This window comes from Prionailurus viverrinus, chromosome A1, assembly GCF_022837055.1.
Source record: "Prionailurus viverrinus isolate Anna chromosome A1, UM_Priviv_1.0, whole genome shotgun sequence".
Taxonomy (NCBI): domain Eukaryota; kingdom Metazoa; phylum Chordata; class Mammalia; order Carnivora; family Felidae; genus Prionailurus; species Prionailurus viverrinus.
In genome coordinates, this window is record NC_062561.1 from 142,220,597 (window position 1) to 142,233,928 (window position 13,332).

At 38.3% G+C, this 13,332-nt stretch overlaps 2 protein-coding genes across 6 annotated transcripts in view; one reads left to right on the forward strand and one right to left on the reverse strand.

The window, feature by feature from the left end:
- PDE8B (phosphodiesterase 8B) overlaps positions 1–1,279 on the forward strand; it is a 240,810-nt gene extending 239,531 nt beyond the window's left edge. For both annotated transcript variants that reach the window (XM_047858220.1, XM_047858231.1), the window contains one exon: positions 370–1,279. In XM_047858220.1, coding sequence (XP_047714176.1) covers positions 370–479 — 110 coding nt within the window. In that variant the 3' untranslated portion in view covers positions 480–1,279. The remainder of the gene's footprint in view (positions 1–369) is intronic.
- The window catches only part of WDR41 (WD repeat domain 41), a 184,153-nt gene continuing 172,092 nt past the window's right edge, over positions 1,272–13,332 (reverse strand). For 2 of the 4 annotated variants that reach the window (XM_047858246.1, XM_047858260.1), the window contains 5 exons: positions 11,399–11,583; positions 8,824–8,945; positions 7,520–7,608; positions 6,554–6,687; positions 1,272–4,472 (listed from right to left, as the gene is read on the reverse strand). In XM_047858246.1, the coding sequence (XP_047714202.1) occupies positions 4,320–4,472; positions 6,554–6,687; positions 7,520–7,608; positions 8,824–8,945; positions 11,399–11,583 (683 nt within the window). In that variant the 3' untranslated portion in view covers positions 1,272–4,319. The remainder of the gene's footprint in view (positions 4,473–6,553; positions 6,688–7,519; positions 7,609–8,823; positions 8,946–11,398; positions 11,584–13,332) is intronic. The other 2 variants (XR_007152087.1, XR_007152089.1) reach the window with 2 other exon arrangements.

Genomic DNA, 13,332 nt, shown 5'->3' on the forward strand with positions numbered 1-13,332 from the left:
GACGTTTGATAACTGGATCTACAAGTCTTCACTTCTTCAAAGCATAGGGTTCCAAAGCTTATAGCAGTTTTTCCTATCATTGGAGGAAACTCTAGAAAGAATACCCAAAGAATCTGATTCAGAGTAGACTTAATACATTTTGTAATGTTGCTGATAAATGGCTCTTCCACTTTTAACTAAGAGGACCTGTTTGTATTTCAGAAACTAGTGTTTAACCATCTACCCTTCTCATGCTTGTATGTTCATGTGTAGCATAAGGCCTGACCTAGGGTACCTCCCTTCCTATATTAAGCCTCCATATGTCTCACAGAGCACCGGCCTTCTAAATGTTCCTGGCATCTAACCTGTGATTCTTTGATGTCCTTGCAGCCTTTGCCCATCTGCCAGCCCTGATGCAACATTTGGCTGATAACTACAAACACTGGAAGACATTAGATGACCTAAAGTGCAAAAGTCTGAGGCTTCCATCTGACAGCTAAACCCGAGAGAGAAGGGGACCTCTTGATCTGCAACGGGCACTGTGAATCACAGTAGTGTAAATAAGAGGCTTTCCTTTATACTGAAAAGACAGGTGTAGGTTAAGGGGTTGGTGTTTAATTTTTGACTTTGAATCACTCAAGTCCCAAATTGCATTTTTAGAAAGTTATGTTCCATTAAGAAAAATATTTTTTCTTTTGAACACTTAGTGATAGTGTCCTCATCAAACTATGGAGCTCATTTACTCTAGCAGGCTACAAGCAGCAAAAACTTGGTGCCTGTGAGCCCATCTCTGTGGATGACACAGCTTAGCGAGTGTTCAGCTCATCTCTAACCATAGAAGTCAACATTGCTGTTTAGCTTGACTATTTTCCTCAAGAGCACCAGTCTGAAAGATTCATAAAAACACCTAAGGAAAAAAACTATTTATAAAATGAGCAAAACAACTAGGACCAAATTATTGATAAACTAGTTTCACAGCCTCTGTGGCTAAGCAGTTCTTTTGATCAAGGGGGTGACACCCTAGGTAGACCACAGCCTGGGCCTGGTGAGTGCCTTCTGAAGACTGGTAGAAGCAGCCTGTGTAGCCTTCTTTCCTATAAAAGCAATTCACCTTAACAGTGAGCCATTCATGGTAGGGAAGGGACTGACACCTTGTTTGGGGGGAATCCACGCACTTCCCTTGTTTCTGGTTTACAGAGGCAGTCACAAGGCCGTATAGTAAGTATTATATAAAAGCCATTAAACCTGAATGCCCTTGGATAAGGTTTTTTAAAAAAGAAAATTTATATACATTCACAGTAAAAAATTTTTATTAAAGCAATCTGAATTTCCTGGGTACAAGTCCATGGAGTATGTTACGCAGTTACCATCTATACATAATGTATTTGGGGAGGGATGGGGAAGTTTCAGGGTTCAGATGTTTTTAATCTATATTTGAGACCTTGCCATTTTGCTTTAATGATGTAAAACAGAAAAGACTGCAAGGTGTGTAAATATATCAGAAAACAGACGTAAGGGGAAGCAGTAAATACTATTTTAAGCTATTAATTGTATGCTAAAAGCTTCTAAAGCACAAGTGCATATTTTTATACAGCTCTTTTGAAAACTTTCTGTGATCTCCATAAAGTCAGACTTGAGATTTTCCTTTCTCTTTTACCGGCCACCTGTTCTCTATGTATTGTAAATATTAGAAACTCCGTAAACAAAATAGCTTCATTTTCTTTTCAAATCCTCTGTACTCCATGCTGCATTTTTCAGAGGTATAAACAGAGACTGAATTGGAATGCAGAACACTGGAAACTAGGAAATGGGAAGAAAAAAAATGACATCACTACATAATGTGCCACTGTTTTTTTCTATGTTTTGTACCAAAAAAATGAAAACCTATATGATAATTCCATGCACAGAAATGTATCTAAATTATTTTTGTTAGATGATAAGCGAATGTGCTTGGTCAGGACAGCAGCCTGCTTTGTGTTGTGATGCTGCATTATGTAAATGTGATGAAAATGTTTTTGTGAAGTACTTGTAACTAAATTCCTACAGCCATTTTTCATTCCCAACAGCTGTTTTTATTTCATCTCTTTGGCCTAAACTTTTCATTATTTCAAAATTTCGCTTTAGTGTCCTTTATTTCATGAATCACAAACTTTATTTTCAGACACATTAAGTTTAGGATGTCAAAATCCCACTGTAATTTGCCGAGGTTTCAGAAGCTTGCTTGAGGCAAGGACAATATTTTCCTCACCATGTTGCTTTCACTTCCATTTGGTAAGTAACATTTATCAGATGTCTGACATGTTCTATATGAATGTTACAGCTTATTCCTTATACTGTTAAATTAATTTCATAAGAACTCAAATGTTAAATCCTCGAAGACTGCCAGGTACTAAAGCTTTAACACAGCTATGTCCTTTATCAGTGTCCTCTATTGTGGAGTAATCTTCTGAATTGCTAACTCAATATTGCATTCCTCCATACAGTCAATTTATTAGAAATACAGTCTTGCAGAAGGTATACTTTATACTTAGTTGTTTACCAAAACATTCTGCGTTAAGGGGAGCCATATTAATTTAGAAAAATTCTAATCTAATACAGGGAGAAGACCCTTAGTACCATGAAGGCCATTCTTTATTTCCAATTTTACTTTATAAAATTGGCTGGCTGTCTAAGCAACTCAGGGCTGGTTAGTCTTGGGGGCAAAGAACCAGCCTCAAGCTGAGAAAGGAATAATACAGTGCCTCAGAAATCTAAGCTCTTGATTGTATTATGTGAATACAGCCAGAGGAAGAGGCCATAAGGGCCTGCAACTTGTTGCAAGTTCAACTTTTTAGCAGCAGTCCAGTCTGGGCTGTTACTACAATCTCCCATCTTTCTGAGTGGGAGCTTTCACCTATGGTTTCCATCACTCCGTAGGAATAGATTACTACCTGAAAATGCTATCCCAAAACATATTAGGAAATAAAGCAGTTAAAAATCTATGAATTCCTTGTATAATTCATTGAAGAGGTCTTACACAACTCAAGACCTCATGTAGAATTTCCAAAGAAAAAGCTAGCTAGTAATGGAAGAAAGTCCATCTATAGAGGAAAATTTAAAAGCCTGAAAATGACTTGGAGACACGTAACTAAAGTGATAAACAATATGATGCACTAAGACTAGAATGCATGTCTGCCTGGTTTAGGGATACTACTCATGCTCTAACTTTAGGATGAAAACTTAGAAAGCTGGCAGAGAGATTTTAATATATTTCTCCATAAAGCTATCTTCATGGTGAATTAAAAATAATAGTATCGCTTACCTTTACTCATTCCTAATATTAGGGCACTGGTGTGGCACAGATGACTTTAGGTCTTTTCATCTGTGGATGGTTGGGGAAACAACAGTTTATAAAGATTCCATTTAGGCTGTATGGGCTGAACACATGAGTCAGCAGAAAGGGGAAGCGTCACCCACTTTTCTTTTTAAACTTTTATTCTTTAGTACCCAAAGGGAGGAAAGTATTCTGTTTTAAGGTTGCTGTGGTGAGGAAGATGATTAAATCTGAGTGGTCACTGCAAGTAACTACACAAATGAAGTCATTCTCAAGTGTTTCCTATCTGAAGCAGTGGTAAGACAAATAAAGCACTTTGGGCTCACCGTCTCTGACCTGTGACAGAAGTCTTTAGTGACCTAGCTGTCATCCCTGGCCTCTATGAAGGGCAGGTGCTGGTCTAGTACCAATCTAGCTAACAGTTATTTGGCGGGGGTGGGGGGAATATACCCTCATAAGATTCCTATTGATCTGAGTTTAGAGGAATTGTAGTAAACTAAAATAAAAAATGATTGATTTGGCACCACCAACAAAAAAAGTACATGTACCTTTTAAAAAAATTAATTTTTGGTGGTAATGTAGAGGCAACAAAAGTATGCTAAATAAAGGGAGTGAGAGGTCCGAGCACTTTTCTTTGTTAAACATAAGCTTGTACAATTTCTGGTATAGAATTTTCTTTAAGCCTAATTAAAAAATTTTCTATACAGATGCCATATATAATTTAGTTCTGTATCAACCAATATTTGTGCTCTGATCTGAGTACTTGTGAAAATTCACTGCTAAAATTAGACCCATTTCTTAAGTTAAATACCTGAGAAGCAAGTTGCTGCTGGTTTGCAGGCCCACCAAAAAAAAAAAAAAATTCAACCAGAATTTTATGGAGTAACATATGACTCTTGAGCCCAGGGTTTTGAGTTCAAGCCCCACACTGGGTGTGGAGATTACTAAAAAATAAATAATACAAATTTGAGTATTACCCTATATTTGATGTTCAAGGTTCATGCACAAGTATTCCAAATTCCTTCAACTACACAGCAAGATGTAAGTCACCATTCTCCTCCAGTTTTTGAAATAATTTTAAACTGCGCAATCCAGATTCTCTTTCTCCATTTTTCCACAAAATAATGAGATGATCAGCAGAACAAGTCACTAGTCCATGATCTTCAAAGTACAGAAACATCTGTAAAGACATTTAAAGCTACTGATTATAGGAAATTTAAAGAGAAGAGGCAAGGCTAATTATACACTAACATGGCTTGTAAAATATGTACCTTGGAGACTTCTTTGGTTTTGAATATAAAACTCCTTATCATTTTTCATGAGAAATTAATGGTCTATTTATGTGACTAATATCCTGTATTTTAATAATCAGAACTGTAACAGCTATTTTTTTGTGTGAAATACATGAATTCCCATTGAATCTTCTCAATTTTACCATAATCTAATTCTTCAAGTATTGGTTTTATATCAGAAGTCCTGCCAGAATTGCTTCATCATTTATTGTACGCACTAATAGCTACCAGGAAAATGTCTGAATTCCAAATTCTGTACGATAAACACTGGCTTCAGCTCTCTAAGCAGTCAGTAAGCATTTACTTAGGGAACCCAGCATAATAGATGGCACTACCATGAAAAAGGTGCTAGTTCAGTTGTTAAAGACTATATAATCAGGTCCTAAAAAATGTAGTTCACACTATGATTTGCCACAGAAAAAGGGAACATAGATCAGTAACCACTGAAAATGTCAACGGTTCAAAAACAAAATTTCCCAAATAAAGGGAAGGTCATGCATAGTGAAAGGCTGGGAGCTAAGAATAAAAAATACGGAGTGTTGGTGGGAAGGCAGCATGAACACCGATGAAGAACAGAGCTCCTCAAAGGCAAGACTGAAATTTCATAGACACTTAAAAAAAATACTTCAGGGTCAACACTTGACAGCAAATATGCCACTTTGAATGTTTCCCCCACCATTTAAAAACCTTTAATGGGTACCTATTTTAAAAATTAAGTCCAAATTCTTCAGCCTTACATACAAGGACATTCATAATCTGACCCAAAACTACTTTCTCAGGCTTAATCTCCTACTGGCGTCTATTCACAGGAAACCACTGCTCCAGCCTAGCCAGTCTGCTCTTTGCCAGCAAGGAGATCCTATCTTTGCACTTCTGTCTACCACATTACATCCTTACTCCCCAACTACACTATAACCACCTAAGCAAAGTTAAAAAGCAGGACAAAATGAAAACAATTGGGCTACCTGTTAGAGGAAAGCAAAGATAAACAAGACAGGGTACCCAACATCAGGAAACTTACCGTCATAAGGCTATCTATGTTAACCCTCCCTAACCTTCAAGGTACAGGTCAAGTCCATTTTCTATCTTCCACTAACCATCTTCTCCTACTTCCTGAGTACTCACTGGGTACAATCATCTGGGTCTATCCTCAACAGCTTAGGTTAACAGCTTACTAGATCTATAGCCTTCCTGTCTACTCAAGTATGAGTCCCAAGAGGGTAAGGATTATGTTTTAGGTTTCTTTGTAAATTCCAGTGTCTAGTACACTGCCCTAAAATAGAAGAAATGAATGCTAGGCATAAATGCACTTCCACATGGAAAGTAATTCGTTCCTCCCTGGCAATGAGACAGGGAAAAACAATTCAAGAAATTCAATCCTTAAGGCTCTGCTTATACTGTTATCAGTTCCAATCATCTATCTCAATTGATCTTATTCCTTTCATTATAGGCAATAGTGTATATAGTAAAATACTAATGTATTTGGATTTCCCCAAGTTTGAACTGTATACATAATTCTCAACTAATATTTTCATATATGCACAACGCTAACCAAGCCCTGTGATTTATGAAGCTAACAATATATCCTTCAAAAGGAGGTAAAAACAGGGCTCTGTTCTTGAATTTGATTAAGACCCCCTGAATTCAATTCTGGAAGACTTTAACTCTACCTATAACCCCAACTGTCCACGCACCCTCTACTACTGTTAAACATATGTATTCCACATTATTCACCTTGTCCCATTGTTGGCTGTCTCCATCTCACAAATAATGGTGATTCAGCCCATATTTAGAAGTAAAACATTCCTTGCTTACTCACATGGTATCTCTGTAAAGGGAGATCTTAACTGCATGTACTATAACCTATCCATGTTTAGATTCAGAAAAAAACGATACCAACTGAATGAAGAGCAGGGAGATGCAAAAGTGGGAATTCCCTAAACCTTTATATGCCTATTAAAAATAATACCTCCACAGATGAGGAGTGTCCAATCAAATCTCCAATAAGCTCCAATGAACACGGAGTGGCATTTTCCTGTTGCTTTTTAACAGGTTGGCTGGCTTGTTTGTTTACTCTTCCAAATCCCCACATGTTAAAAAAACCTAGAAAAGTAATCATTTCAGTCATTCCCAAAATTACTATGCTCTCTACTCAGAATAAAAGATCAGAAAAACAGAAAATTTAAATGTAAATATGTTACTTCCTTTCATCTTAACTACAAGGTTTGTTGCTCATCTCTTTGATTGCCCCTCCTCACCCACTGGTGAAGGTGCATTCACATGACAAAATGCACTGGGAATAAAAGAGACCAGCAAAAGGCCTGAATGCCAGTGTCAAAAAAAACAAAACAAAACAAAAACCACACAACTCAGATCAACAAAGGGTAGATGAATAGCAACATATATGTCCAAATACAATACCCTATGACTTCAGATGACCAGAAGAAACTCCAGAGGTACTAGCATCGGATTTCCTATGCAAAGGATGCTAATGAACCAGGATTTTGTTTTTCAAACCCAATACCTGCAGGTCAAGAGCTCAGGAGATTATGATATAAACACAAAAGTGTATTTTTCCATAAATTGAGTTCGATGTTAATGCTTCCAGGCTGAAAGAACACTTTAATGTGATAACTGATGGTACAAATCCCATTTGTGTATCAAGCATTATGATAGACAATATAAAATGATTGAATACTTCAATGGGCCATTTGTTCAGATTACTAGAAAGAGTTTCCCCTTAAAACAGTAAAATACTAGTTGACTTGAATTGAAATAAACAGGCAGTTCTACATTAAAGCAACATTAAGATGTGAATTTGAGATCCCAATTAGCATATGCTTCATGTAAACATGCCTATTTGGAGCACTGTATATTATTCCTGTGGTTGCACTTAACTGCCTTTCTTCTGTTTTTCATAGGAGAAAAGACACACCTGTTGGTACAGGTTCAGCTGCAAGCTGCTGTTTTTCTCTTAACTCCCAAATGCGTACACTGCCATCTTCCGAGCATGAGATTAACTGCCTGTCAGAAAAAAAATAAATAACTAACAAAAAGCAAGTGCATAACAAGGGCCTATGCTAAATTTGCAGTGAAAGAAATCAGCGCCCTCAACTGCTTCTCTTCAGCTCTTGGCAGGAGTTGATAAAAACCACTATTTAACATGGCTTTACAATGCAAAGTAAAAGCACTCCTCAGGAAGGGCACATGTTATACTGTCCCACTGGCTTAAATGTGATAAATGTATCATCCCGTTTTTAAAAATGTGGGGCGCCTGGGTGACTCAGTCGGTTGAGCGTCTGACTTCAGCTCAGGTCATGATTATCACAGCTTGTGAGTTCGAGCCCCACATCAGACCTTGTGCTGACAGTTCAGAGCCTGGAACCTGATTCTGTGTCTCCTCCTCTCTCTATGCCCCTCCCCTGCTTGTGCTCTGCCTCTGTCTCTCAAAAATAAATAAATGTAAAAAAAATTTTTTTAAATGTATTCAGGAAAATTATGAATTAATTACACTTTCACAATATCCTGAACAGTCCCCTTCCCTCCTCTCACTGTATCTCTTCTCAGGGTGGCTCTCACTCTAAAAGTATCCTGCAGAGAAAATAGTATTCCCCTCCTACAAACTCAGAAGCCAAATTTACCCTTAGAGGAAAGCCCTTGCTTAGTAGCCCCACGTAACAAGGAGATGACCATTTCTTTCTGGCCATCAACAACTGCAACAATAAGGTGGGTTTATGGAAAATACAAGAAGAAAAATAAGCACATAGTGCCCAAAGTCTACTTCTTGTAAATTTTATAACACATTACTACAAACTCTTTTGTTAGAGACAGCCATGGGTATTCTCCATTTCTAAAAGAATCTAACAGGTCAAACCATGGAGCCAAATAACTTTGCCACTTCAGAAATTACCATGGTGGATCTGGGAAATGGGAATCTATTTCATTTGTTGTAGAATGGATGGGACGACAGGAAGAAAGAGGAGACACAGGATCTGAAGCAGGTTCCAGGCTCCGAGCCGTCAGCATAGAGCCCGACACCGGGCTCGAATTCACAAATCGCAAGATCACGACCTGAGCTGAAGTCAGACGCTCAACCGACTGAGCCACCGAGGCACCCCTGTAAATAACCTTTTTAAATAATACTAACATGATCTTTGTCAAAGTTAGGGTGGTATTTTTTCATTAAACTACAGTTGGCAGACTACAGCTCATGGGCTACTCTGGCCCACCTTCTAGTACCTGTTTGGAAGTTTGGCAATGTGCAGGACACTGGAGTCATGGGCAGTTTTCTGGCAAGCAATCACACGCTTCATTTGAAGGTTATACACATATAAACCCCTTCCAACGGCAGCAAATACATTCTGGTCAGGAGAAAAGTTCAGAAATGGACATAAAATTAATCCTTATCACTACGTAGTACAACAGATTTCCAGTCCTGCTATGACATCAGAAGGCCACTATTACCTTCCGTATTCAATAGAGAACTTCCAAAGAAGTTCTGTATGACAGCTAGAAAGAGGAACTCTGGCTGGCAGACTGGCGGTACAGTGGGAGCTGCTGAGGCACAACCTAGATTTTCATTCACCTAACACTATACCCTTAAGAATGCAAGAGACCTACAAATGCAAGGACACAAAAAAGCCTATGCTACAGTGGCACTATCATCTTAAGATCCTCCGAAGAATTCACAAAAAACATTTTTTCCAAATGTATTATTGGAAAACAACTTTAATCTTTTGAAGGTACTTTTACCAATATTTTTCTTCTTATAGCCTGACAACATCTCATTTTCCAGAGAAACAAGTTAAAATTTTAGAAGATTAAAGCGACACACTAAGTTCAGGCATGGAGCTGATACTAGAATCAAGGTCATGTTACTCCAGTCCCTTGCTCTTGACTCACACCACACTACCTAGCTTCTGAAATTATTTTGCACATCACTAGACTTTTGGTAGCACTTGCCTGGGAATCCTTTTCTTATGCAATAGGTACCCCAGTGAGGCAGACCTTTAAAAAATCCCTCAAGATCTAGCCTCCCTGTTTTTACCAAAAAAATTCTCTTGAGGAATTCTTCTCTTCTCTTACATTGAGGCCTACAAACCCAACTCAGACTCACAGTATCTAGACCATAGCATGCCCTCAAGGCTTACCAGAATTTAAATGTGGAAAGATCCCCCTTGATCCTCTGGATCAGTACTCTGCACTTAGCGCAAAGTGAGGGCAAGTGTCAGGAGCATTAATGAAAACTGGTCAACGTGCTAAAATCTAGAGCCCTATGGGTAGCAATTCAAATGCAAAGAAACCCCCAAAACTAGTTCTACATATCAGGAAATCTGTGCAGTTAAAGTGACGTACCAAAGAGCACAAAGGAAATTATAAACACAGCTGGAGAATTAATGAACTCTTGGGCAGCTATTACTCATCAGAGTCACTCTACCAATCACCTATAATCAATAATTAATGTCCCCTTATAGAAAAAACAAACCCCTATAAAAGAAGAAATACTAGGGAAAACAGTAATGCTTTATCAAGCATTTATAGCAATTAATACACCTCAGTCAAAATTTGTGAGAAGAAAAAATACAAAATGAAAACACTTTAAATACTAATTTTTACAAGCAAAAAAGGTACCAAATAAAAAACATAATTTTTAGGGCCATAACTCTTATTTAATCCAACCAAAGATTTCAACAGAGTTTTTAAATCTATAGACATGTAATCACTTCTTTGCCTCACAGGAGCTAAGATTAAAATGCTTTTTTAATGGAAGTTCTGCAATCTATGAAAAATTATCAGAACATTAAAAAAAATTTTTTAACGTTTACTTATTTTTGAGAGACAGCTCAAAAAAAAAAAAAAAAAGACAGCTTTACTTATTGTGAGAGAGGGAAGGGCAGAGAGACAGGGAGACACAGAATCCAAAGTAGGCTCCTGGCTCTGAGCTGTCAGCACAGTGCCCGAAGCAGCCTAAACACAGGGCTCGAACTCACCAACCTTGAGATCATGACCTGGGCTGAAGTTGGACGCTTAATCAACTAAGCCACCCAGGCACCCTGAAAAATATCAGAACATTTTAAAGCACAACTTGAATACGGGGAATGATACCTTTTTATATCCATCATGAGATTAAGTTTAAAAATTTCTGCTCAGCACTCTCAACAATAGCCAAATTAAAAGAGCCTAAATGTCCATCAACTGATGAATGGATGAAGAAATTGTGGTTTATATACACAATGGAGTACTACGTGGCAATGAGAAAGAATGAAATATGGCCCTTTGTAGCAACATGGATGGAACTGGAGAGTGTGATGCTAAGTGAAATAAGCCATACAGAGGAAGACAGATACCATATGTTTTCACTCTTATGTGGATCCTGAGAAACTTAACAGGAACCCATGGGGGAGGGGAAGGGAAAAAAAAAAAAAAGAGGTTAGAGTGGGAGAGAGCCAAAGCATAAGAGACTCTTAAAAACTGAGAACAAACTGAGGTTGATGGGGGGTGGGAGGGGTGGAGGGTGGGTGATGGGTATTGAGGAGGGCACCTTTTGGGATGAGCACTGGGTGTTGTATGGAAACCAATTTGACAATAAGTTTCATATATTGAAAAAAAAGTTTTTAAATAAAAATAAAAATTTCTGCTCAGGTCATTATCTTACAGTTCATGAGTTCAATCCCCACATCAGGCTCTGCTCTGACAGCACAGAGCCTGCTTGAGATTCTCTCTCTCCCTCTCTCAAAAATACATAAACTTAAAAAAAAAATTAGACACTGGGTGTATTAAAAAAGACAAGTTTACAGATTTTTTTTTTCTTTACCTCTTCATCCCATGTGAAGTGATGAATAGAAATGTCATTAGGTTTTTGACAGAGTTTTATTTCTTGTTGGGTGTCCAGCTGTGGAGATGGGTCCCAGAAGTTGCATTCACGGGCCTGCACTGTCCAGTCCAGAATATTCCAGATGATCATTTCTCCAACATGGGAGCCAGTTACAAAACTCAAATCTAGGCAGAGTTCATATTTGTCTCTTTAGTGATCATTTTACATACGCCAAAGGTAAAAAAGAAATAGACTGCCGGGTAGTAATGCTCTATAAAACCACAGCATTTAGAATAGTGAGGTACCTAGATAAGCCAAACAAAAAGATCAATATAACAACATAGCAAGACCAGAAACAGACTCAAGTTTACTTATTTAGTATGTCATAACAGCATTTCAATTCAGTGAGGGAAGAAATGCCTCACACTGGAATATTTGGTTAACTATTTGGGCAACAGAAATAAAAGAACCTTATCTTGGATCATATACTATTTAGAAGACGGACCCAGAGCACCTGGGTGGCTCAGTAAGTTAAGCGTCCGACTTCGGCTCAGGTCTTGATCCCTTGGTTCATGAGTTCGAGCCCTGCATTGGGCTCTGTGCTGACAGCTTAGAGCCTGGAGCCTGCTTTAGATTCTGCGTCTTGCTCTCTCTGACCCTCCCCTGATTGCACTCTATCTGTCTCTCTCAAAAATAAATAATAAACGTTAAAAGAAGGGAGGGGAAGGGGAGGGAACAGACCCTTCTCCTATGTGTCTCTTTTACTATCACACTACTACCATATAACACTTGTGACACCAGATGTGGGGGGGGGGGTTCCCCACACCAAGCAATTGTGACACCAGCTGAGTGTCCTACAATTTAACTCCTTTCTGACACTCTACCTGGAGGAAGCATCAGATCCCCCAGGTTAAGGGCTCAGTCCCACAAGATTCCCTCTACTTCAGATGCCAACTGCAAGTCCAGGTTGTTGCCTGTGCTTCTAACCAATCAGCTATAAATCAGAAGCTCTCATACCCTCTCCTTGGGTTCAATTAATTTGCTAGAGAAGCTCACAGATCTCAGGAAAAGAGTTTACTGTTTACCAGTTTATTATAAAATATGATAAAAGACAAAGATGAACACCCAGATGAAGGAGATGTGTAGGACAGGGTGTGTGGGAAGGCTGTGGAGCCTCCATGCCCTCTCCAACCATGCCACTTTCCCAGCACCTCTACATGCTGGGCAATTAGGAAGCTCTCCAAACCCCATACTGTTGGGATTTTTATGGAGGCTTCATCATGTAAGCATGATCAATTATTCCATTTCCAGCCCCTCTGTGGAAAATGAGGGGTAGGCTAAAACTTCCAAGTTTCTAGTCATGGCTGGTCTTTCTGGTGACCAGCCCCCATCTAGAAGCCCAACAAGAAACAAAGGTCTCATTAGAACAAAAGTCACTACTATCACTCAGAAAATGCCAAGAAATATTGATCAGCAAATATTAGACCAAATATTAGAACAAAAGATGCTCCCTGAACTCTTATCACTTAGGAAATTACAATGGTTTTAGGAGCTCTGTGCCAAGAACTGGGGGCAGAGAGCAATATATATTTTTTCCGTTATTTTACATAGGCCAAAGTAAGTTTCAAATACATTAAAACATTAAAAGTACTTAAAGGATTGAAAAAATAAAGGTAAATGCTTTTATAAATATGGAGTGCTAAAAAGCTCTAAAGGAGGCAGGGTGGGGAAAGAATGATACATATGTAAATATCTGCTTAGTGAAAACAATCATATTTAAATGACAAAAGGCTGGGAAAAATTTGCAACTCAGGTATCAAAATGGGTTTATTATACTTGATAAATAAGGAGTTCCTGGAAACCAAATTTTGATAAATACTCCATCACAGAAAGTGGACAAAAGACCTGAACAGACAAAATAAGAAATACAAATG